Source organism: Momordica charantia (assembly GCF_013281855.1).
Source record: "Momordica charantia cultivar OHB3-1 chromosome 9 unlocalized genomic scaffold, Mcharantia_2.0 BLBB01000009.1, whole genome shotgun sequence".
Classification (NCBI taxonomy): domain Eukaryota; kingdom Viridiplantae; phylum Streptophyta; class Magnoliopsida; order Cucurbitales; family Cucurbitaceae; genus Momordica; species Momordica charantia.
Genome location: NW_028275167.1, coordinates 17,118,958 through 17,144,968, shown reverse-complemented (window position 1 = coordinate 17,144,968; position 26,011 = coordinate 17,118,958). Strand labels below are relative to the sequence as shown.

General features: G+C 38.1%; 1 protein-coding gene across 1 annotated transcript; it reads left to right on the top strand.

Annotated features, from left to right (window-relative positions):
* The first annotated feature begins 343 nt into the window (after window positions 1–343).
* ETL1 (SNF2 domain-containing protein / helicase domain-containing protein) lies at window positions 344–25,398 on the top strand. Its single transcript, XM_022301909.2, has 12 exons — window positions 344–1,167; window positions 1,276–1,393; window positions 9,150–9,190; window positions 9,265–9,515; window positions 9,610–9,790; window positions 14,949–15,134; window positions 15,275–15,448; window positions 16,635–16,793; window positions 22,819–22,896; window positions 23,006–23,142; window positions 24,595–24,813; window positions 24,910–25,398. The coding sequence occupies exons 1-12, from the start codon at window positions 634–636 to the stop codon at window positions 25,070–25,072; spliced, it is 2,241 nt and encodes a 746-aa protein (XP_022157601.1). The 5' UTR covers window positions 344–633; the 3' UTR covers window positions 25,073–25,398.
* The last annotated feature ends 613 nt before the right edge of the window (window positions 25,399–26,011 follow it).

Here is a 26,011-nt window from a genome sequence, read left to right as displayed (position 1 = left end):
TAAGTAACATACCCACGCCAATTCAACCTTCAAACAAAGCTTAGAACCCATCGAAACCAACAGAAAGTAGTTGATAGAAAAAGAAAATTCATAAAACAACAAAAACGAAACCTAAAACACAACAATGCAAAGTGTTTTAAGTACTTTAAACGAGAGAGTTGTGATACAAGAAGAAAATGAAATGAAAAGAGAGAGATGTGACTACTCGATGAAATGAAAAAAGAAACAGAGGGAATGAGTTGTATGAGGGAGTTTCCAGAAGAAAGAAACAAAAAAAAAATGTCATTTTACATGTAGGGGTGATGCTTATCTGGAAAACTCATTTCCAAAAAGACAGTCATTATTTCATTTTCTTCCCAAAAAATTGGGTCAACCCGTGGAAAAACCAGGGATGATTGTTGTAGACTCTTCTGGGTAGTACATTCAAACCGGGTGAAACCCACCCAAAAACAACAACATACAATTTATGTGAGCTCTTTTGCATACAAAGAGCGGCGGTTCTTCCACATCCTTGTCCTCGAGACTTGGGACTTGGGACTCGGGACTTGGCAGAGGAGTATTTGGTGTTTTCTTCTCCATTTCTCACTGTCTTCCAGTCCCTGCCGGAAATACTCGTACGTCCTCGGGCTCAAAATGAAGCGCGTCTACCACGAAATTTCCGACGACGAGTGGTTGAATCACTCCTTCAAGCCCTCTCGCGTGTTTACCAAAGCGCAGGCCGAACCTCCGATCCCTCCTCCTATTGAATCTTTTGCTTACCGACCGCACAAACAGTATACTTCCGACGACAGCAGCGATGATTGTGTCGTCGTCATGGAAACTTGCAAGAATTTTGAGGAGAATTTGGAGGACGATGATGTCGAGGTTGAGGAGGGACTGAAGTCCACCGCGGCTGTGGGTCGCGGCCGTCGTTTCGTGGTTGATGATGAAGATGAAGACGAAGACGAAGACGAAGAAAGCGACGGGGAATTTGCCGAGGTTTGTGATGTTAGGTCGACGAGTGAGGAGGAAGGCAGGGAGGAGCAGGACGATGGTGTCGTCGGTAAGGCTCTGCAGAAATGTGCAAAATTATCTGCGGAGTTGAAGAGAGAGCTGTACGGATCATCCGTCTCTGCCTGCGAACGCTATTCGGAAGTGGAATCTTCTTCTGTTAGGATCGTCACCCAGGTACTACTACTAATCATTTTCTATTTGTATATCCTTCTTTGTAGCAATGCATGGCAGGAAACGAGTTAAATTTGCTCCAATTTGATGGATTTTAATATCCCAATATAGGATGATATTAACGCGGCTTGTAAGGCTGAAGACTCAGATTTTGAGCCTGTTCTGAAGCCATATCAATTGGTTGGGGTGAACTTTCTTCTTCTTTTGTATCGGAAGGGAGTTGGCGGAGGTACAAAATACTGCTCTTATCACCCTTTTGCTTAACACATAAATTTATATTTAATACCGTGGATAACATCATTTTACTTGTGTATCTGATTCTAATTTTCACCACGATTGTCGAAAGTTGTCATCATCCAGCTCTGAGAATCTTAATTTATATTTAGTTTGTACAATTGAGAGAAAACAGATCGACATGTTCAGCCTTTTGGATTATTATTCTCCAGTTAGCTGGAAGCCTTTTGTGAAAGTGAATTACTTCAATGAATCTCACTAATGTACGGCTGAAATAACTACCAAATATGGCTGGTATATTTTGTCTCCTGGATTTTGGTTTAGCAATTTTTGATCAGCAAATTGGGATGCACACAAGCCACTGGATCGAAATGTGCAAGAAGCACAGCAGTGAAATGCACGAGAAAAATATTGTCGAGAAGTTAACAAACCACAGTATTAAGTTGGCAACTTGGATTGTGGCAGAGAACTATTCTCCTAGAAAAGGGTTTAATTTATAAAAATATTGAGGCTCCTCTGAGGATAAGTTTCAAAAATATGGTCATCTTTCTTCAATTAATGGAATATATGTAAATCTCTATTGTATATGTATTTTGGTTGTTGGATTTACTATCCATTCTTCTGTTTGTTTCACTTCTTTTATAAAGTTACATTGTTTCACTTTCACATAAAGTGAGTTTTTTGGTAAACCAGAATGCTAGACCCTGTGTTCCGATAACCATTCTCGGCACGAGGCTCTCTTTATAAAAGAGTAACTATCCTTGCCATAGCTAACAAATCCAACCAAATCTAAAAGATAATATGGTTTCTGACACCAAGTAGCCTCAGGGAAATAATTGTGGGATGAGGAAACTTTTTGTTTGAATTTTCAGTTTAGAAGGTGGCCGTTGAATAAAGGAATGGAGGATTGGGCATCCCTTAACAACAGGTTGGATGTTATCCATGCTTTTCCTCCACAAATACTCTAAAAGGATGGAGCCTCATTTGGAAATTTTTTCTGTTATCTCTCTTTGATGGTTGATTTTTCCCAGTTGGGACTTTGTCTGCATGAATTTTTGAAATATTGAAGTCCTAACAGAAAAATTATGGTCTCTTGGCCAGCTGGCTTGCTTTCACAAGAAAGTGTACAATTTTTCATGGTCTGTTTTCCTCGAAGGCATCGATACAAGTAATATACACCAAAAGGAGGAATCCTTTATCTCTTGTTCACTACTGCTGTGTTCTTTACAGATTCCCCCTTCACTCAAGTCTTAAGTTTGCTTGCCAGATGGTTATGGTGGTAGACTTGAAACTTTTTGACCTATGACTTCAGTTTCATGACCTAATATTTTGAAGGATTTTAGGTGCAGTGGAACCAGGTGCAATGTTTCTTTGCCTGCTTCTCATGGTTTTTGTGTTCAAGTTGGAGGACAAGAGGAAGTTTCATTCTTTGTATATCACCTTAAAGTAGATCCAGGTGCAATGGTTAGACTTTCTTCTGTAGAACTTCTTTAATTTCCAATGGACAACAAGTTTATTAAGAAGAGAAGGGTATTTCTGAAAAAAGAGTGATAAGGGTAGGAAAAATGGTGTGGTTTATGTGAATCAAATCTTATTAATGATAGCATAAAATGATCAAATGTACAAAGCCCCTTATTTATAAGAAGAAGGCCACTGTAAACAGGATAGTAAACTAAAGGTAAAAGCCTAACTACCTTAAATGACTAAACTAACTAACTAAAGTAGAGTTAGTTACATCAATTTCCCTCCCCCTTTAAATCGAACTCGTCCTCGAGTTAACTTGCCAAACTGAAGGAATCTGGAGTAGCATAAGGGTATATATCTGAGACATTGAATATTGGGTTGATATTATAGTCTGGGGGTAGTTTGATTTTGTAGGCATTAGGACCATATTTCTTCAAAACTTCGAAAGACCCGAATTTCTTCTTCTGTAGTTTGTGAACAGATCTGGTAGGTAAGCATCCCTTGGTTAAATGGATCATAACAAGGTCGCCTTCTTTAAATTCTTGAACCCTTCTCTTAGCATCAGCGGCTGTCTTGTATTTAGCGTTGGCAGCTTCAATGTGGTCACACACATCTTTATGTAGTCGTGTAATCCTCTCTGCCATTTGATCTGCCTCTAAGCTAAAATCAACGGAAAGGGGAATATAGCTAAATCCACAGTTAGTCGAGGTAGTTTTGTATAAACAACCTCAAAGGGGGACTTCCCTGTGGTCCTATTTTGCATGTGATTGAAGGCAAACTTAGCTTGTGCAAGAGCCAAATCCCACTGCTTGGGTTTATCACTGCAAAGGCAGCGTATCAGATTTCCAAGGGTTCGGTTTGTAACTTCTGTTTGACCGTCAGTTTGAGGATGATTGGTTGTATTATATTTCAGAGAGGTATCAAATTTTCGCTATAGATTTCGCCAAAAATGGCGTAAGATCTTGACGTCCCTATCAGAAACAATAGATTTAGGAATCCCGTGAAGACGGACAATCTCTCTAAAGAAGAGATTTGCTACATAAACGGCATCCACTTGTTTTTTGCAAGCCAAGAAGTCTGCCATTTTACTAAATCGGTCTAAAACAACCATAATCGAATCAAATCCTCGTTGTGTTCGGGGGAGTCCCAAAACAAAGTCCATTGATAGATCTTCCCAAATAGATTCGGGTGTGGGAAGGGGAATGTATAATCCGGTGTTTTGCTTTGTTCCTTTATTTGTTTGGCATATGAAACATTTTGAAACATAGCTAAACACATCTTTTCGCAATTGTGGCAAAAAAAAAAAAAACGTGAAGCCACAATGGTAAGTGTTTTATCATGGCCAAAGTGTCCAGCGAACCCGCCCCCATGTAAGTCTTTGATGAGAGCCTCCCTTAGGGATGTATGGGGAATGCATAGTTGGTCACCTTTAAAAAGGTAGCCCTTAAGGATATGAAAGTCTCCTGTTTTTGTGTGATCTTGACATTGATGCCAAATGGTGTCAAAGTCAGGATCATTCACATAAGTGTTAGGAATAGTTGAAAATGCTGTAATTTCTCCTTGTAAGAGTGTTAACAGTGTGCTTTTTCGGCTTAGGGCATCGGCTGCTTTGTTTAATGTTCCATCCTTGTGTTTAATGACAAATTCAAATCGTTGTAGAAATGATAGCCATCGAACATGCATTCGGCTTACTGTTTATTGAGTGTGAAGGAATTTTAGAGAAAAGTGGTCTGTGAACAGGATGAACTCTTGGTTTAATAAGTAATGCTCCCATTGTTTGAGAGCTCTTACAGGAGCATAGTAGAGTTCTGGCTCATATGTGCTCCAGTTTTGGTGAGAGGGGTTGAGTTTCTCGCTGAAATACTCGATTGGATGCTGGTTTTGTGAAAGAACTGCGCCAATGCCAATACCCGAGGCATCTACTGCTACCTTAAAAGGTTGTGTAAAATCTGGGAGCTGAAGAACTGGACTCTGAGTAAGTTTAGCTTTTAGGGTCAAAAAACTATTGGTTTGTTATTTTTCCCATCGAAAATTACCTTTCTTCAAACCATCAGTAAGGAGACTTGCTATAGAACTAAATTTCCTATAGAAAGATGCTATGCCTATTCCAAAAGAAAACATTGTATTCCTTTGATAGAATTAGGTTGTGGCCAATCAGAAATTGATTTTATTTTTGAGGGATCCATTTTTATCCCATCATGCCCTATGATGAATCCTAAGAAGCAGAGAAGAGTTCTGTAACTAAAAAAATGCATTTCTTAAGATTAATGACGAGCTTGTTAGTATGGAGGGCCGTGAATAATGTTTCAAGGTGAGATAAGTGGTCTTCCCTATTCTTACTATAAACCAAAATGTCATCAAAGTATACAAAAATAAATTTATGTAAGAAAGGGAGTAAAACTTGATGCATAAGCCTCATGAATGTGCTCGGGGCATTTGAGAGACCAAAGACTAAGTGACTAATCATTCGAATAATCCCTCATTGGTTTTGAATGCGATCTTCCATTCATCTCCTGGTCTTATTCGTATTTGGTGATAGTTGCTACAGAGGTCCACTTTAGAGAAAATTTTGGCTCCACCCAATTGTACTCCCTTCCCCTTGTGGTTCTTTCCCATTCTTCTTCTTCGGCTGGTCTAGTTGTATGTTGTCGATCTTGTCCACCAGCACATGAAGGATTTGTTTAATCTACACCACATTCTGCTGCAGATTTTCGACAGCTTCTTCAACCATCAGTAAACAAATGGTTGATGATCGTGGAGAGAGGGCGGCAACAGTTTCCGCTTCTTTTTCGACAAGAGAAGAATCTCCCCCAATCGGAACATTCTTTTTCCCCGCCATTCTTGAAAGCCCAAGGATTTTCGGTTGCTCTGATACCAATTTGGTGTGGTTTATGTGAATCAAATCTTATTGATGATAGCATAAAATGATCAAATGTACAAAGCCCCTTATTTATAAGAAGAAGGCCACGGTAAACAGGATAGTAAACTAAAGGTAAAAGCCTAACTACCTTAAATGACTAAACTAACGAACTAAAGTAGAGTTAGTTACATCAAAAGATCATCAATTATCTTGACTGGTATGTTAAAATCTCTACGTTTCGTATTGAGGGTAAATGAAGACAGTTTGTTCCTGTTGAGAAAACAAAAACAAGGAAGGTTGGGCTGTATTTTTGAGATGATGTGTTTGTTAATGAAATCTTGAGGATGTAAATAAGAGATAGAGGGCTGATGGGAAGCAACATTTGCTAAGGATGTGAATTGGCTAATATTTAAATGAATTACATGGTTATTCACTGATAGCCATATCTTCTCCTTGAAAGGGTCTGCTTTTAGTACATAACCACGGATTTTTCTTGTCATCAAAAAGCATGTAATAGTTGTTTTCTATAATACTTTTGATTAATTAGTGAATTAACTATTTTCCAATTAGAATCATAGTGATAAGCAAAAAGGATTAAAGTATTTCTTCTTCTTCTTCTTCTTCTCTCCATCTACTCGATCTTTTTTCAACCCCATCAGCTTTCTGGTTTTAATTTTTTTTTTTATATAAATGAAATAGTTGTTTATTAGAAGGTTTATTTTATTTTCTATTTCTTTATTTATCCAATTAGAATCATATAGATAAGCATGTAATTGTTTCTTATGAGAATATTTTTTTCAGTTGGATTCATAGAGATAAGCAAAAGGGACGACCTTACTTGAACATGATCTGTTCTATAGGTTGTACATCTGTTTCCCTGAGTTCTAGAGATAAGCAAAAGGGACCATATTTCTGTAATTACTCTCTATCCACCGAAGATGTTTTTTCAACTCCATTAGATTGCCTTTTTGTACATTTCTTGTATCAATGAAATAGTTGTTTCTAAGATTTTTTTTTTCCCAACTAGAATCATAGCGACAAGTATAGGTTGTTTTTAGAAATTTGGTTTGAAAGAAACCAAATGGTGTTTGAAGGAAAATAGAGGTCACAACTAGATTCTTTCAACATTGCTAAGTTTAAGGCTTCACAATGGTGTGCTCTTTTTGATTCCCTCGCTAGTTACCCTCCTAGCATGATTTGTTTGAATTGAGAGACCTTTATAACTCCTTTTTAGCTTTAATTCTCTATTGTTTATGCTTTTATTTTTTTCGTTTTACTCCTTTGAGAGTTCATATCTTTGAATAATTTTTTTTCCTTTTCATGAATCAATGAAAAGTTCGTATCTTGTCTAGAATAAAATAAAAAAATCCACAAGTATATGTTGTTTTTATTACATTGGTCATTGCACATGATAGTCAACTGATCTTGTTGTTATTATTATTATTTTTAAGGTTGTGCAAATCGGTCATATGGGGATGGATATGCTGTTCCACTTTGGTTGTTTCAGCATTGCTATATGTAAAATTTTTGTGTTATGATTCTCAAAGAATACTTGCAGCTCATACTTGAAAACTTGCTATTGTCTACAATGTTATCAAACATTGTCGATCCATATTCTACTTGAAGTTTCTAATGGGAATCCATTTTATAGAAATTAGTTCCGAAGTAACATGAACTCTTAATAGATGTCAATGAGATCAAAACAAATTATAGCAGCACCAGTTAATTGCTATGCTCAAACACATGCACATGCAGGACTTTACACTCGTTGCATGCGTTTGCTAGATTTTACATGTAGAAGTAAGCTTTTCCTTGGAATGATAGTTGAAGTTATTAAATCTTTTGATACAAAGAATGCATTTTCAGATCAAACTTTTCAAGGAATAACCAATTGACTTGGTGTGAATCAATCTGTTGTTGCAATAGATTTGCTTCGAAGATTGGTGTGAAATACCTGTTAATACAGTTTTATAACTTGCCTTGCATCAATAGTGGGGTATTTGATGCATCTCTCGTATAGGATTCTGGACTCTGTAGTCGGCTCAACAGAAAGGTAGGGTTTTCAGATCATGCAACATAGTTTTGCAAGGAGCCATGGACTGGCAGAAAGATAGGGTTTATTTGCTTCTAGTTCTCTTCCTTCCTGACAAGCTTCTAGCTTGCTGAAGTTTGACGAGTGAGAGTTTCTTCTTGTGTCAGTTATTTATTGAAGCCATCAGGTGCAATTATCTTAAGGTATATTGTCTATATAATTACTCCAGATGTTTTTACTTGACAAATTACCCGGTAAAATCGAGTTGTATTTCTCCGTCTTGGGTCCATCATCAAAAGAAGGCTGAAGAATGTTTAGCTATGGAAAACTTTTATCTTTTTAATGTCATAAATGATCTGTCATTTTCATATTATCAATGAAAAGTTTTTTTTTGGTTAAAAAAAGTGTCATAAATGATCTGAAAGATGGTCATTGACTCGTTATTGTCTATTGCTATGGACTTATTTGGAGAGAAGTATTTGCTTCTGGTAGTTGAAGAGTTTCTCTTGAGTATGTATTCTTTTTTAACAAGATACAATATGAAAAGGAACAAAATGTTCAACAATAAAAACTCTGCAAGAGTGAAGAGAAATACAGAAAACTAAAATAATTAAAAACAATTACAAAGGGCTAATAAAAGCAGCCCAATTATTAAAAATGAGAACAGGGGAATAATTCGAAAAGAAATCCATAAGACAACACCCATGAGAGGCCTTGAGCTTAGCAAAATTAAGACAATCAAGCGGCAGTCTATGCTTTCCTTCGAAGATCCTCAGATTTCTTTCAAACCATAATTCTGAAAGAAAACTTTTCACAGCATTAATCCACAAAGCCCGCACCATGGATGAAGGATGAAGAATTCCACATAAAGTTGAGGCAAATTTGCTTCTGCCTTGTAGTCCAAAGCCCGGACAACCCGAAATTGAGAAAAAAGAGAGGACCACCCAATAGCAGCATAGGAACAATGGAAAAAGAGATGGTTCAAGTCTTCCCCATTTTCCTTACAAAGAACGCTCATAGATGGCGAAGAAGAAGAAGAAGGAAGCTTTTTCTGGATAAGATCTGCAGTATTAAGCTTCCCTTGAAGGAGAATCCAAGAAAAAACATTAACCTTTCTTGGACACTTTAATTTTCATAATGCAGCAAAAAGATCCTTGGGCATTGGAGAATCGTTATGCATTCGGAGAAAATTTTCATACTAACTTTTGTTGATCTATAGTTCTTTGGCTGTTTCTGATGGTCTCTTCCATTTTTTGTTGGGATACTTTTTCTGATAGGACTCCTGAAAAGTTCTTGATTTTCTGATGTGTGCATTTTAAACCATTTTGTGACTTTATGATTTGTGTTTCTTCCATGGACTAGCTGCATTATCGTATAACTTTCTTCATATTGCAGCTATACTTGCCGATGAGATGGGTCTGGGGAAGACAATTCAGGTATGTACTGCATATTTCTATTAGCAATTATCATTTTGATGTCATTGCTTCATCGTCAATCTTTCTGATAACAGGCTATTACATATCTTGTGATGTTGAAATATTTGAACAATGATTCGGGGCCTCATCTAATTGTATGCCCTGCATCTGTTCTCGAGAATTGGGAAAGAGAACTCAAAAAGTGGTGTCCATCCTTTTCTGTACTCCAGTATCATGGGGCTGGCCGGTCGGCATATGCAAAAGAATTGACTTCTCTGGCCAAGTCGGGCTTGCCTCCTCCATTTAATGTTCTTCTTGTTTGTTATTCTCTCTTTGAAAGGCACAGGTCATTTTATGTTTTCAATCTTCACTTCTAACTTCTCAATTAATTTTTGTTATGTGGATTTGTATTAGTTCTTATCATGTATGGTCTTCTACAGTTCCCAGCAGAAGGATGAACGCAAAATTCTGAAACGCTGGCAATGGAGCTGTGTTCTTATGGACGAGGCTCATGCCTTGAAAGATAAAAACAGCTATCGGTGGAAAAACTTAATGTCTCTTGCACGTAATGCAAAGCAACGGTTAATGTTGACGGGGACACCTCTACAAAATGATTTGCATGTACTGATCCATTGTCGATCTTGTTATTGTCATGACCATCTTTTTGTCATTCAAAGCATCAATGTACTTAAGTAGACCCACGAATAATTGTGTTTGAATTCTATGATTTAGTTTTCATGTTTTCTAGAGTCTATTACATGAAAAAAGCTAGAAATATGTGAGAAGTGTGATGAAGCATTTACCAATTGTCTTTTGGAGACTTAAATGGCTTTGATGATGTTGAAATTTTGCGTTTTGATAAATATTTGTCATAGATATTGACAATAAGGTACTAGAAGTTTTAATTCTCTTTCCCATTCCTCATTGTAAGAACCTCTCCAAGCTTAATCATTTTTTCTTTTATGAAAACTTGAGCTTTCATTCTTTCTTTTATGAAAATTGAGCTTTCATTTAGAAGAATGAAAGAAATACAGAAGGGCATACAAATAGCCCAACAAAAAGGAGAAGGGCTCCAATCTAACAAAATCTAACTTAAAAGAGTAATTAGAAAAAGTTTTCGGCACCGAAGTCATAAGGGAAACGTGATACCTAACAAGATCCTAAATCTCCTCCATGAACTCTTGACCCCTCTAAAAATCTTGTTGTTCCTCTCAATCCAGTGCCTCCATTAAATAGTTTGTACTCCACAAAATGTCCCTTATCCTGAAGTGGAGGATGAAGAAGGGCCTCCTCCAATATAGACCTACGCTCTCTAAGGAATGGGACATTTTGTTTAGCAACTCCAGGATAAGCAGAGCTGAAAGAATTACTTCTGACCACTATCCAACAATTGTTCTTGAAGCAAGGGATTTCTTATGGGGACCTTCTCCTTTTAGGTTCTTTACTTCAGCGTTAGAAGATAAAGATTGTGTCGACTAGTTTAATCAGAGCTCTTGGAGGATAAATGTTATGGTTGGTTAGGGTTTGTGATCTCCTCAAAGCTCCAGAATCTCAAAGTGTCTTAAGCAGTGGAGTACTCAAAATGAAAAGAAACGTAAAGAAAAAGAGAGCCGATAACCAAGAGATCCCAAGTCCTTGCCAACCGAGCTGCCCCTTGGGGCCTTGTGTGGGGTCAATATTGATTTCCCAAAAGTTGCATGGTTCGCCAAGAAGTTAAATTGTAAGATTGAATCTCTACCTATGTTGTATTTAGGTTGCCCCTGGCTGGAAACCCTAAAATGACCGATTTTTGGAATCCCATCAAAGAAATTTTTTTGAAGAAGCTCGATAGATGGAAGAAATATCAGCTCTCACAAGGAGGTAGGCTGACCCTATGTCTCTCGGTGGTTGGCAGCACCCCTTTGTACCTCTTCTCGTTATTTTGAGGAATAAAGCCCTTTTAAGAAGTGGTTGTGGCGGTTTGCTTTTGAGGAGAAGTATTTGTGGAGAAGAGGGATCGCTGTAATCTATGGGGTGGATTCTGTTGGGTGGTTTACTAGGAGTAACAAGGGATCCTCGATTGTAAGGCCTTGGATTGATATAGAAAGCACTGGAGAAGCTTTTCTAAACCTTATGCTTTTTAAGGTGTCTTCGGGTAATAGAGTTCGGTTTTGGGAAGATTTTTGGGCTGATCCCTCCCCCCTTGCCAGTTTGTTTCCGAAGATATTTAATTTGTCAAATAAGAAGGGTGTTTCGATAGCCGAGTGCTGGGACTCAGACTCTCTTACTTGGGATTTGGCCTTTAGAAGAAACCTTCTTGACTGGGAAGTGGAAAGATGGGCTCTGTTTACAGGAAAGATTGAGGGAGTGGTAATAGAGCAGGCGCAAGACAGAATGTGGTGGAAGGTGGATTCAAGTGGGATATTCACAACAAAAACTGCTTTCGTGGCCATGACCTCCCCCTCACCAAAGATGAATGCCTCCACTTCTTTTCGGATATGGAATTTTAAGGTTCCTAAGAAAGTAAAAGTGTTTCTTTGGTCTGTGTTCTATCGGGGGATCAACACAGTTGAAAAACTATAACGTAAATTTCCCCTTACGACACTTTCTCCTTCGGTTTGCACGTTATGTTTTAGGGATTTTGAGTCAATTGATCATCTCTTCCTTCACTGCCTGGTGGCTACTACGGTGTGGTTTCACTTTGCTTCCCTTTTGGAAGTGTCTTTTTGACTCCCTCAAGAAATTGATGATTTTATTTATGAAGGTTTTGGGGGAAGGGCTCTTTAAGGGTAAAGCTTCTATTCATTGGAATTGTGCTGCTAGAGCTTTACTTTGGCTACTTTGGAGAGAACGAAATGGTAGAATTTTTTAAGAGAAAAAGTCCTTGGTGATTCTCTTTGTGTGAATATACAACATACGGCTTCTTGGTGGGCTACTCTCCACAAGAAAGTTTTTTGTAATTATAGTCTTCAAATGATTATACGAGATTGGAAAGCTGTGATTGTTTAGTTCCTAGGGGAGGGTTTTATCTACCCTTTGCCTTTAGGCTGTTCTTGTTTTGTGATGGAATACAAGTTGTTTGTTTCTTATCCAAAAAAAAAAAAAAACCCGTGCATATCAGTAAACAGATTGAGAAATTTTTGAGAATCTCCTTTTCGGGAGATAGTTAGAAGGGATCTTGAAGCATTTGGTTAGATGGGATATTACTTCTCGTTGTTGAGAAGAAGGTGGTTTGGGAATTGGCAGGCTCCTGCAGAGGAATCATGCATTGCTAGCTAAATGGGGATGGTGTTTTAGTGTTGAGACTACAGCTGCAGGGCACCAAGTAGTGGTGAGAATCTATGGCTTGACCGTTTTCAATAGAACGTCTTGGAGAAAAAGTTGGCAATTGTCGTAGCCTTTGGTCTAGCATTCTGAAGCAGCGGTCTTTGGTAGCAAACTATTTTTTCTTAGCAAGAAATGAACTTTTCATTGACATATGAAAAGGAACCGTAATTGATCAGATACAAACCCGTGAGGGTGATAAGAGTAAAAGAAATGAAAAGAAATTAAAGGTACAACCAAACCAGCCAAAAAGAAGCTAAAAGAGATAGTAATACATTCAAAAGTTAAACTAAACAGTAGACAAAAAAGCCTCCTAATTTGAGCAAATCATGCTAGGAGAGCAATTCGCAAAGAGATTGGAGAGAACACACTATTGTGAGACTTTGGATTTGGCAATGCTGAAACTTTCCAAAGCCGATCTTCTTTTTCCTTAATAAATCCTTTGGTTTGAGAAACCATAACTTGGAGATAAGAGGTTCAATACCATTCACCTAAAGGAGGCTCGCTTTTGGAGGCAAGGAAGGACCAAACAAAAGTTGAAAGGTTGTCTTCGAGACTTCTCTATCTTGTACCCATACCATGTTGAATGTTTGAAAGAAAAGAGCCCAATAAGCTGATGCATATGGACAGAATTGGAACAAATGAATCTGGTCTTCACACTTTGCTGCACACATAACACACGGACAGTTGTAGGAGCATGTTTGGAAACTTCTTTTGGAGAATATCTGCTGTATTAACCTTCCCATTAAGGAGAATCCATGATGGACATTCACCCTTTTTTTGGACGGCACGAATTCTAATACTTTGATAAATGATCTTCGGGTTGTGATGAGGAGGAAACTCTAGGTTTACAGAGGAAATTAACCAAAAAAGTTTCTATAGAATCCAAGCTCCATCTATATTGATCTTCCTCCTCACAAAGTTCGGTTTCATATTAAAAAAAAAAAAACACGTCGAGAGTTAAATAATCCTCCAATTCCTCATCTTTCAACATTCTTCTTACTTCAATTCTCCAAGAGGAAGAGATTGAATCAACGCATCATGACTGATAGAAAGGGGAATGAAGAGACCCGAAAAAGAGTGGGAACTATATACTTTAGGTTAGAATTACCCAACCATTAGTGGTGCCAAAAGAGGATACATTTGTTGTTTCTTACTCTGAAAAGAGAATAGTTTCACCACCAAAGACCACTGCTTTGTATACTTAACCACGGGTTGTGGCAACTTCTAATGTTTTTCCCAGAAACATTCTAGCCAAAACAGTTAGTGCCATAAATACTTGCCACAACTTGTCGCCAAAGAGCTGTAGTCTCAACACTAAATTGCCAACTGTTTCCTACCATTTCATAGAAGGAAGAAACATCTTAGATCCAATTTTGATTGCTAATGAAGTGGTGGAGGATTACAGGGGTTAAAAGAAGAGCGGCAGGCTGTTAAAACTCAACATTGAAAAGACATTTGACAAGGTTGACTGGAACTTCTTAGAAGATGTCCTTATTCAGAAGAAGTTTGGCGGTTAGTTGGATCAATGGTTGTATTAGGGGTACCAAATTCTCCATTTTATTAACGGACGTCCGAAAGGAAAAATCGTTGCTTCTAGAGGTTTGAGGCCAGGATACCCCTATCTCCTTTTCTTTTCCTCTTACTCAGTGATGTTTTCAGTAGTTTGTTGGACAACATCCATCTCAAAGATTCCTTCGAAGGTTTCTTGGTGTACAATATCCATATAAAGACATATAGGTTCGGAGAATTGAGAGAGCCGCTTGACTTAATGTGAGCTGGCCTCCTTTGGGCACCCGAGTTTTCCGACTTTGGAACTTTATACTAACTCTCTCATAGATAGGGGGCATCAGGAGGTGGAGCAGTGATTACCAAGGTAGGGGAAGACCCAAATAGCAAATTGTCCATGAGCCCACTTTGCAACCAAAGGTACTCGATCCATAGAGGAGTCGATTTTTCGTTTTTGGTAGTTTAAATTCAGTCTTGGCTTACTTGAATATCTGAGCAATTTTAAAGAGATTGCTCATGTGACCCTTGATATTTTGCCTGAAGGGAATAGCATCATCTGTAGAATGGAGATGGTTTGATGAAGAGGGGTCGGTTCCCCACTTTAAAGCCTCTAAATGAGAACAAAATATATGAACCTTGGGGTAACGGTTTGCTAAAACTTTCAGCCAGCATAATAAAAAGAAAAAGGGAAAGTAGGCCAGCTCAATAAAGACCTATAGAGACTAGAAATTTTTTCTAAGCTTACCATTGATCATGATAGGGATAATTTACACTAGAAATGCAAGTACGATTCCATTTTAGACCATGCATGATGAAATTAGATCAGTCAGGAGTTCGGGGTTTTCTTATTTGGATTTATGCTGCTATGGCGCTAGTGAAATATCTTCTGTTTTGCTTGCAATTCCAAAGCGAATACTGTCATAATTTGTGCAATTATTTTAGCTCATCTGGTAGGCTTTTGGTGCAGGAGCTGTGGTCACTGCTGGAGTTCATGATGCCCAATCTTTTTGCTACTGAGGATGTGGACTTGAAAAAGCTATTAACTGCCGAGAATAATTCTTTGATTAATCATATGAAATTCATTTTAGGTCCGTTTATTTTGAGACGTTTAAAATCTGATGTTATGCAGCAACTTGTCCCAAAGATACAGCAGGTGGGTCGGAGCATTTTTTAAACTATTCTGGTCACCTTTCAACTTTGCTGCATTTCATTTGTATTGGTGGTTTTAATTTTCTTCTTTATAATTTTTTTTAATTATATTTATATTTTTTTAAAGCTGAAAATACTCCACAGGTTCAGTACGTTGTAATGGAAAAGCAACAAGAAGATTCCTACAAGGATGCCATTGAAGCGTATCGAAGTGCTTCACGTGCTCGTGTTGATAGAAATGCCAAGACTAATTTAAATAACATATATGGTGTTCTTCCTCGTCGGCAGATATCTAATTATTTTGTTCAGTTCCGCAAGGTGTGTGAGACATTTTCTGCTTACCTTTCCTGGATTAAAAAGTTTGTGCTTTTGACTCAATTGGCTCAATCGGTCACCCTGTTTCATATTTGTTCCTTCATGGAAGCATGGAATGTTTACAGACAGCCCAAATAATTAAAAGAATGAAATAGTATTTAGAAAATTACAACATAACAAGTATTTTCAAGAATTCCAAAAATCAAGTGTTGCCAAAAGGTGTTGGTTTCCCTGCCCTGCCCTGCCCATCCAAATGACGACCTCTGATTAAGAAGAATGTAAGGAAGATATTTATTTAGCATATTTCTGAATTTAATCCCAGCAGCAGAATTTGAGTGTAAAATTATGTCTTTATAGAACTTGCAATCTTTTCTAACAATGAATAGTTTTAGTGAAAAATATTACTGTATATTAGACCTTGCATGTAAGAATATCATTAAATTTTAACGTTTCCAAATTTTAACTCCTGTAACTAAATTTCTATTTTGGTAAAATTAATCATAAGATTTTTGTACAGAACCATATAATATCAACCTTTACAAATGCTTGAGTTGGACCAAACCTTTGTTAGGCTACTGTTGCCTTATTTTGTACCCCTAAACTGAGAGTTGCAGAAGGCACATATTTTCTTTAGGGTACAGAATCTCATCATTACTTGTCTGTCAAGATATGCATGATTATCATACCTTCATTGCAGAAATGTGATTTATGTAGCTGATGCAGAAAATTAAGAACATTTATTCATCATCAGCTCATCATTCAAACTTTTTGTTATTGTTCGCTATCAAGCTTAAAAACAACAAGTTTTTATAAATTAATTCTTCCAGTTTTTAAAATTTAGCTTAGATTTTGAAAACATTTCAAAAGTAACCAAGAAACAGGTGGGTGAAATATGTTTATAAGCTTAATCTTTAAAAACAAAAAATTAAAAACAAAATGATTATAAAATGAAGCCTTAGCTTTTAGAGTTTTATTAACTAAAAAGGGTGAACGGGCTAAAAGATTAGAAGGCATTTTGCTTCCTCCATTGAAAATGAAACTTCTTGACTTTTGAATTATATCTTATTGTTGTTGTGGTCTATTTGGTGATAAGTACACCCAGTTTTGTCTTTTTGAGGTATACCATATACTATATACAAATGTTTATGTTTGTGTAACTTTTCTTTTATCTTTCTATCTGTTGTTTCAGATTGCTAATCATCCTTTACTAATACGGCGCATTTACAATGATGAGGATGTTGCTCGTTTTGCTAAAAGATTACACTATTTGGGTGCATTTGGCTCGGAATGTTCCGTGGAAAGGGTAGTTGAGGAACTTAAAAGTTATAATGACTTTTCCATTCACCGGGTACCTTTTTTATTAGACATCACTACTTTATTTAGTTTGCTTTTAGATAGTAACTGTCTAAATCCACATCTTAGTTGCTATTTGAAACTACTATGATGGCAGGATTCATATGGTATGCTTTTATTGTTTCCTCTTTCACAAAGACGTTATGAATAGCATAATTACATTTAATGATAGTCAAGCAGTTTTTTTTTTTTTTTTCTTTTTTTCTTTTAGGGTCTGATGGGGGGATATTGAACGCAAAACTATCTTCGGAGAGTATAATAGTTTAAAGCCATAGAAAGACCCTCATAATATGATCCTCCCAAAAAAGGGATGGTAGTAAACTTAAAGTGTTAATGATGACAAATGCCTAGAGAGACATGTTGCTTGGAACATAACTCCGTTGGTCCATACCATGTTTCTTTACTTTGGGTGAAAAGACAGCGTCCTGAAATTGAGCAATGCCATAAAAGAACAAATTCTATGAACAAGGAGATAATACAGAAATTACAAAGATCCAGACTCAGGGAACCCTTGTGGAAGAAAGTGATTGCTAGCAAGTATGGAAGCAGAAGGGACATAGGGGCCCCCCTGTGTATTACTCAAACTCATTATAAAGGCCCTTGGGTTGCCATAGCCAAGATCTGTGGGCTGGTGGACAGATTGTATAAGTGCAAGTTGGGGAATGGAAAAAACATTCAGTTCTGGTTTGATGATTGGGCAGAATGCTCCTTTATGTATCAGATTTCCAAGGAATCAGCACAAAGAGGCCACTGTCCAGAAAATGTGGTCAGAGAGTCACGCTCTTGGAACTTGATTGCGAGAAGGAATCTCACGGATAGAGAAATCGAAGAGTGGGCTAGCCTTCAGCAGTACCTCTCCTTACTAAAGTCGAGTATCAGGCCAGATTCTAGAATTTGGAGCCTAAGCAGCTGCGGGAACTTCGCGATTAGCTCTCTGGTGTCTAAAATACTAACCATTGTAATCCTATCCCCTCTGGTCTGGTCAGTATCATATGGAGTTCTAAAATTTCTAAAAAGGTGAAGGCTTTCCTTTTGATTTTCAACCAGGAAAAGTTGAACTATTGTGATAGATTGCGCAAAAAAAGAAAAAAAAAAGGAAGAAAAAGAAAAAGAAAGATGTCAGTTTCCCTCAGCTGGTGTGTCATGTGCATAGCATAAGTGGAGTCTCACCCCCTCTCTTATTGTTCTGTGATTTCACGAAGGGGGTGTGGTCCAAAATGTTCAGGGTTTTTTGGTTTGAGTTGGTGCTTCCCTAAGAGCTGCAGGGAGGCTTTGCTACAGCTTTTTGTTGGCTCCCCTTCCAAAAGGAAAGCTTTGATTATTTGACGAAACACGGTGACAGCTACCCTTGGAGGACTTGAGGGTTTTTGGATCTTGTTTCTTTGTGATGTCTCCTCTTCGAAGATTTTTGTCATTATGGCTTTGTGATTATCAATGCTAATTGGAATTTTGTTTTTTAAACGTGGGCTTCATGGGAGTGCTTTCCCCCTTCTTATTGTAACAAGTTTTCTTTGATAGGAAATTTTCAGTTTCTTATCTCCAAAAAAAGAAAAAAAAGGAAAAAATGGAAAAAAAAATGCAAGACTAAGGGGAAAAATTAAGGAAAAAAACTTAGTTAAAAAAATTTAAGAGAAGCATTGGAATGTTGTTGTTTTTGTTTTTTAATTTTATCATTTTTATATTCGTGAGCGTTTGGGCTAGCTTGTGCATACTTCAATTAATCTCACGGGACAACCATTTGACTCTACTATATTTGATTGCCAAGGAAACTCGTAAGATATTAAATCTTAGATACGTGACCACTATTGTTTGAACCATTTCAATCCTTCAAACTTCTTCCCAAGATCCGATAGGACCTAAAAAACCATCTCTTTCCTCTCAAGCAAACCGATCTAAAAGAACAACGAAAAAAATCAGCCTTTCCAATGTCACAAAACACATGATTTAGAAGAACCTTCTCCATCACCAATCCCGATTTCGGGCTAACATGTGAGGTAATTCCTCATAATACTTCTGGGAATTAATCAATTGAGCCCGTAGGAGTTACAAACGTCACCCTACCAATTCGAGAGGGTGGATAAACTCTCCTTACTACCTTTCTTACGCTGAAATCTAGACCCCTTCCTCCTACTCTCCAGGGGAATATTTCTACCCAATCACTACTCTACCGTACAGCCCAGGCCCAGCTTTTCACTCTCGAGGTCGTTATATTCATATTCCCTTATTATTCCCCATCCCTGAGTACAATTCCCTTCCTACCCCTTTTAGAATAAGTCTTAGTTACTGGGGGCCTAACAACTTCCCCTCGTTCAGATCCACCTTGTCCCTAAGGTGGAAATCAGGGAACTGATGTGCCATGTCATGGATAGATTCCCAGGTTCTTCCTCAGGTGGTAGTCCTTTCCAGCTAACGAGAGCTTCGGCTTCTCCAATGGTATCATTGATGCTATTAGCAAAAACTTCTTCCGGGATGGCTAGCCACTCCAGTTCCTCATTCAAATGGGGAGGGATGTGCTGCACTGCCAAAAGCGGTCCTCGAGCCTGTTTCAACTGTGAGACATGAAAAACAGGTTGTATAGCCGCATAATCAGGAAGTGCCAAATGATAAGCCACCTTTCCTATGTGTTCAGTGATTTCATATGGGCCAAACCACTTCGCCGATAGTTTCTCATTTCTCTTCCTCACTCGTGACTTCTGTCGATAAGGACGAATTTTCAAAAAGACCTTTTCACCCACGACGAATTCACACTCTGATCGCTTCTCATCTGCATATTTCTTCATTCGCCCTTGTGCTCGTGTCAGATTCTCCTTGAGCAAGGCCAAGGCGTGGTCTTTGTCGATTAGTTGTTGATCGAGAATGTCATTAGCTGTCCGCGAAGACCCATAACTAATGAGTGGGGCGTGTGAGCCCATAAACCGCCTAAAATGGTGTAGCACCCAACGATCCATGGAATGTGGTGTTATACCAATATTCAGCCCACGACAACGATTGACCCCACGTTCGGGGAGACTCACTACAAAAAGGCACTTGTTAACCATCTCGGTTTGCCCATCTGTCAGAGGATGATAGGCCGTGCTCCTCAATTTAGTGCCTTGAATTCGAAATAGCTCTGTCCAGAAATTGCTGAGGAAGACCTGGTCCCTATCAGAGATGATGAATTGGGGAAAGCCATGAAGTCTTACCACCTCCTTAATAAATGCCGAAGCTACTGCCTTGGTAGTGAAGGGATGGCACAGTGGGATAAAGTGAGCATATTTGCTCAAGCGGTGGATTACTACAAAGATAGTGTCATTCCCAAGAGATTTAGGAAGGCCCTCAACAAAATCCATGGTGATGTCTTCCCATATACGACTTGGTACAGCCAAAGGTTGCCTGGTGACATAGCTAAGGACTTATTGCGTTTGGCACACACAACATTCCTCCAAAAATTTCTTTGTATCTGCCTTCATCCCTTGCCAATAAGCTCCCCACACATCCTCTTGTAAGTCCGAAGGAAGCCTAAGTGTCCACGGAGAACTGAGTTATGATAAAGATGGAGGATGGCAGGAATGAGAGTGGAAGTCTGGCAATGCCAACACTTGTAGGGAACACATTGCCTTTTTAAGCTTGTCAAAGGCCTCTGTTGCTTGCTTGGACCACTCGAAAGAGTCCTTCTTTAGTAACTGATTGAGGGGTGCAGCCAATACTCCATAGTTCACTACCAACTTTCTATAGTACCCGGTTAATCCAAGGAATCCCCTCAATTCCCGCACATTAGTCGGAATTGGCCACTACAACATGGCTTAGATTTTCTCCTGATCTGCTTCTACCCCTTCCATCGAAATCCAATGCCCAAGGTACTCGATCTTGGATTGAGCAAAGTGACACTTCTTAAAATTAGCACAAAATTAGCACAGAGGGAATTATCTCGTAACACATTGAAAACCACAGTAAGATGTGTTACATGGGAATTCAAATCAGGACTATACACCAGAATGTCATCAAAGAAAATGAATAAAAACTTACGCAAGTAGGGTTGAAAGATGTGGTTCATCAAGGACTGGAAAGTGGCAGGGGCATTGGTAAGCCCAAACGGCATAACGAGAAATTCGTAATGTCCCTCATGGTGCGGAATGCCATTTTATGTACATCTTCAGGGGCCACTTGTATCTGGTGATATCCATACTTCAAGTCAGTTTTGGAATAGATTCGCGACCTGTGCAACTCATCCAATAACTGGGATGGGAAACTTATTTGGAATCGTTGCTTGGTTCAGTGCCCTATAATCCACACAATACCTCCAACTTCCATCTTTCTTTTTTACTAGGATTACCAGAATTGAATATGGGCTAACACTTGGCTGGATAATTCCATTTTAGATCATCTCTGTGATCATGTTCTCAATTTCTGTCATTTGAGCATGAGCATAACGGTATGGATGTACGTTGACTGGATTTTCCCCTCTTTCAGTTGTATCTTATGATCAATTGTGTGAGGAGGTGGCAGGACATCCATGCTTTGGAACACGTCCTTGAACTCCTCTAGCAGAGGCACCCTTGGTAGTGGCCTCCCAGGCGCGTGCCATCCGCTTAAGGGACACTTCCATGCGTGTCAGAGCCGGGTCCCCCTTGAGAACAACGCGCTTGTCCCCTCGTGTAAAAGTCATAGTGAGTACGGGCCAATCAGTCTTCATTTTTCCCATCGCCTGCAACCATTTCATTCCCAGAATCACATCTAAGTTGTTAAGCTGAATGGGAAGGAAATCTTCTACCATGGTTAACTTCCGATAACACCAGCACCACTTCGCAACATATCCCTTTCCCTTTTACGGCTGATCCTGTCCGCGCGATGATCCCATAGTTAAAGGTCAATGATCGTGCAATATGGAGCTCATCAACCAGCTTTTGTGAGATGAAATTGTGAGTGGCTCCACAATCTAGGAGGACCACCACATCTTTGCATGGCAATACTTTTCTGAACTACCCCGATGTCTCTCAAACTTTTTCCGTTCCTCTTCCTCCATCATCATAAGTTCATCATCATGAACCATGAACACCCGGAGCTGCTGGTTCTTACATCTATGACCCACGGTGTACTTTTCGTCACATTTAAAACAGAGCCTCTTCTCCCTCCGTTTCCGGTACTCTTCTTCGGTCAAACGTTTATAGGGGGTCTCTTTCTTCGCTACTGGTATCGTACTTGTGGTTGTCACCACCTTGGTTTACTGGCCAAGGTGATCGTACGGGTAAGGGTTGTCTCTGGCGACTTCGTCATTGCGTTCCCTTGTGCGGAACTGACTTTCGCTTTTCGATCAATCGCTCCTTCCCTAGCTTCTTGGACCGCCGTAGCAATCTCTTCAACCAATTGGGCCCTACGCATTATTTGATCCAAGCCCTTGGGCTCTATGGCCAATACCCGATCCAGTCCATTTAGAAAAGTGCATTTGAGGACCTCATCAGGGAGTTGAGGCAGGGGAGTTGACAATGCTTCAAAGTGTAGCACCAGGGTAGGGTGGGATAGGGATGTCTTCTCCATCCCTAACCTTGCAGGAAATTGCTTTCCTCATCCTTGCCCTTCCCCAATTTTGGGGAATCAAGGCAGGTTTAGAACCGCCACCTAGAAGGGAGCACGACCATGATGTGAGGCTGTAGTGAAATCCTCATACTCAAAAGGAGGAGATTAAACAATTAGGTGGGGAGATGTTAGCAACGGACATCATCCAACCCAACCACAACTCATTTTTTAGCCCTGTTCTACTAATAAGCAAGAAAGATGCTAGTTTGCAGTTCTGTGTAAACTATCAAGCATTGAACAAAGATACGGTATTGGATACCTGTGATCAATGAGCTGTTTAATGAATTGAACGGCGCCATCTTATTCTTTAACCATTTTTCTTTATTTTGCATTTATTGCCCCTGTTCAAGTTTCTTTCAATCACAGAACTGAATGGTTCTTTTCGTTCTTTCATTCTAGTAGGCATTAATGATAGAACCTTATGTTTCTCTTTGATTGTGATCTATGTTCCAATCTTCTATTTGCAGTTATTACTTTCATATGGAATTACCGACAGAAAGGGAGTTCTACCAGATGAAGAGGTTCTACTTTCAGCGAAGTGTCGGGTATCTAATTACTACTTCTGATGGATGAGTTATTTGAATTAAGATTGAATACTACTACGCTAATAATTTTTGAAAATTTTGAAATGAGTTGCGTTGTCAAAAAATACAGGCATTAGCGCAACTACTTCCTTCATTGAAGCAAGATGGACATCGAGTTCTTATTTTTAGTCAATGGACATCAATGCTCGACATCCTCGAATGGACATTGGATGTGATTGGGTTAACTTATAGACGACTTGATGGAAGGTATTGCTCCAATTGTCTTTATATCTTGTTGACCTTTCATAGTTGCGGAAAAGATTAAACAAACTAGCCTATACCATTCCTCCGTTCCAATCCACTTTGTGAGGGGTAAGCAAATACTTCATTCAAGTTGGGTAGCTTATGAAATAAAGCCGAGGAATAGTTTGTAAGCTTAACCTTGTGATAAGGTGGATTGACATTTCTGCAACGCAGTCATTCAGGCTTAAGGTTTTGTGGTGATTGACGGATCAAATTGTAATGTTATGATAGTTTTATGTAAATGATTGTCAACTTCAGCCACCTTCCAGATGCTCTAGGCTCATATTGCATTAGGAGATGATACCCATCTAAAATAACTATATATAAAAACTACATGTACTATTATAGAAAATGAACAAGCAAGTACTATTTGTCTAATTTACATTAAAAAATTGATGGTTTTTTCTTTTGGTAAATGATAATCAACTCCAGCCATCCTTAAAACCTTCAAGTTCTTTAGGCTCCTATTACTGGGAGATAATACCAATATCAAATAATCTAAGATAAAAATCAAACTTATTTCTTTTTATTGACAATGGATAAGATAAGATTTGTCTAGTTTGAAATCCTAGATTCCAAAAGTTGGGAATTGGGATTGATCAACATATATAACCCACAACTTCAGGGGAGTGTTGAAGTTCATCAGTGAAGGCTCAATATTTTAGTCCAATTTCATTTTTAGTGCTTTGCTCTTCAGTTAATTGTATTGTTTTCTTTCACCGTTTATTTCCTTTCCTAATTTATTCCCGTCCCTCTTTCCTTCTATTGTTTGTTTCAGAGACTGAGAAGTGTTTGAATGATATAGAAAGAAGAAGCTTATTGTTTACACAATAAAATATATTTATGTTATGTACTTCGGTTTCTTAAATAAATTTCTTTAGGTTTTTTATGCTTTTACTCCTGTATCTATCTAAGTTCTTTGGTTTAATTGTTCCGTCTTAATTAAAAAAAATCTGTTATTTTTCTAAATATTTGCTCTTTCATTTTCTTTGCAAAATGCATCTGTCAAAATCAGCAGCATATTAAGAAGTCGATATATGGTCATATTATGATTCACTTGCTTTCGAACTTTTCTTTTATTATTGTTATTTTTTCTTTTTTCTTCTTGGCGAAGGCTATCGCACAAACATGGAAGTGAAAGTTGTTTCAATCTCTCTCTCTCTCTTTTTTTTTTTAAATATACATTATATAATATTACATTCCAATGATTTACTATAGGATAAAAAAGTAGAACAAGCAAAGATTTAGACTGATGTCGTTATACAGACTTTTTATGTAGTACTGCTCTTTGCTTCCAGAGAGCAATATTGAAATTTATGACAAATCTTAATCATCGAGGATCAAATTCTTTTGGACTTCTCTCTATGATGTTCTTGGGTTTTATTTTTGAATTTTGGAATTCTTTCCTTATGGCAGCACGCAGGTAGCAGAAAGACAGACAATAGTTGACACTTTCAATAACGACACTTCTATATTTGCATGCTTGCTTTCTACTAGAGCAGGGGGGCAGGGCTTGAACCTAACTGGAGCCGATACTGTTGTCATTCATGACATGGATTTCAATCCACAGATTGACCGTCAAGCAGAAGATCGTTGCCACCGAATCGGCCAAACTAGACCAGTCACTATATACAGGTACTCCTACCCCACCCATCCATTTAAGTTTGAAAATTTGAATTCTAGGGACCTAGAGAGTAGATATTCAACTTCATTTGCCCGAGTTTTTTTCAGGTTAGTCACCAAGGAAACGGTGGATGAAAATGTGTATGAGATAGCAAAAAGGAAGTTAGTCCTTGATGCTGCAGTTCTTGAGTCTGGTATGGAGATGGATAACGAGGGCCAGTCATCTGATAAGACCATGGGGGAGATATTATCAGCTATTCTTCTTGGTTAGAGATTTTGTTGCGGCCACTGGTAGCCGAAGCCAAGACTCGACTCTTGTTCTGACGCTTGTCTTGGGATATAGTTAGGTTCATTTGTTGTAGCAACTGCTCCTTGAATTGGTGCAAAAACCAATAGAGGTATTAAAGTGTCGGTCCAATATCAATATGGAATAGATGTAACATCATCACTCCTCACTAATGGCAAGTAGATTTAGTTTAGGTTATACATACATGTATGTATAGGAGACGCTACTTTTATGAAACCAGAAGTTGCTTCCAAATCTTGTTCCGACTTCTGTTGTAATTTTCTATTTTATTTTATTTGTCATTTTTAATTTGTGAGGATGTCAAATTTTAAAATTCGAATTTAGCGTTTCATATTAGTGATTTGGAATTTAGCATTTCTATTAATGTGGGGTAGTGATGAAACATGCATAATCTGAAGACGAAATCACAGTATACCTATTAAACAAATATTAATTGATTTAACAGGAGATAATATATTAGGTTGATATATATATATTCTTTTTTCTATATTTTGTTGATTTTTTTACGTTATTATAAAAATGTAGATTAACTTTTCATGTCGATGTCAAGCACTACGGACAAAAATGTCGATGGAAATTTAATATCTCGGATGTTATGATAAATATTGGGGATGAGATTTCTTGCCGATCCTTCTCTTCATTAGAATATGGTTTGAAGGATTTACTGTAGGTACTGAGCCCACTCCCCCCTCCCAAGCTTTCGAACTCTTATTACATAAACAATTTATCCAAACTAATAAATTTGCCCTTTTGGCTTGGTTGCTAGAAGTGCCCCAATACCGTAATTGTTGTAAATTCGAGTCATTTTTGTTAATACTAGTCTGTACACATGATATACACGTGAATTTTGTTGTTTTATTTGATTATATAAAAACTGGAGTTTAATAAATATAATTGAAGATA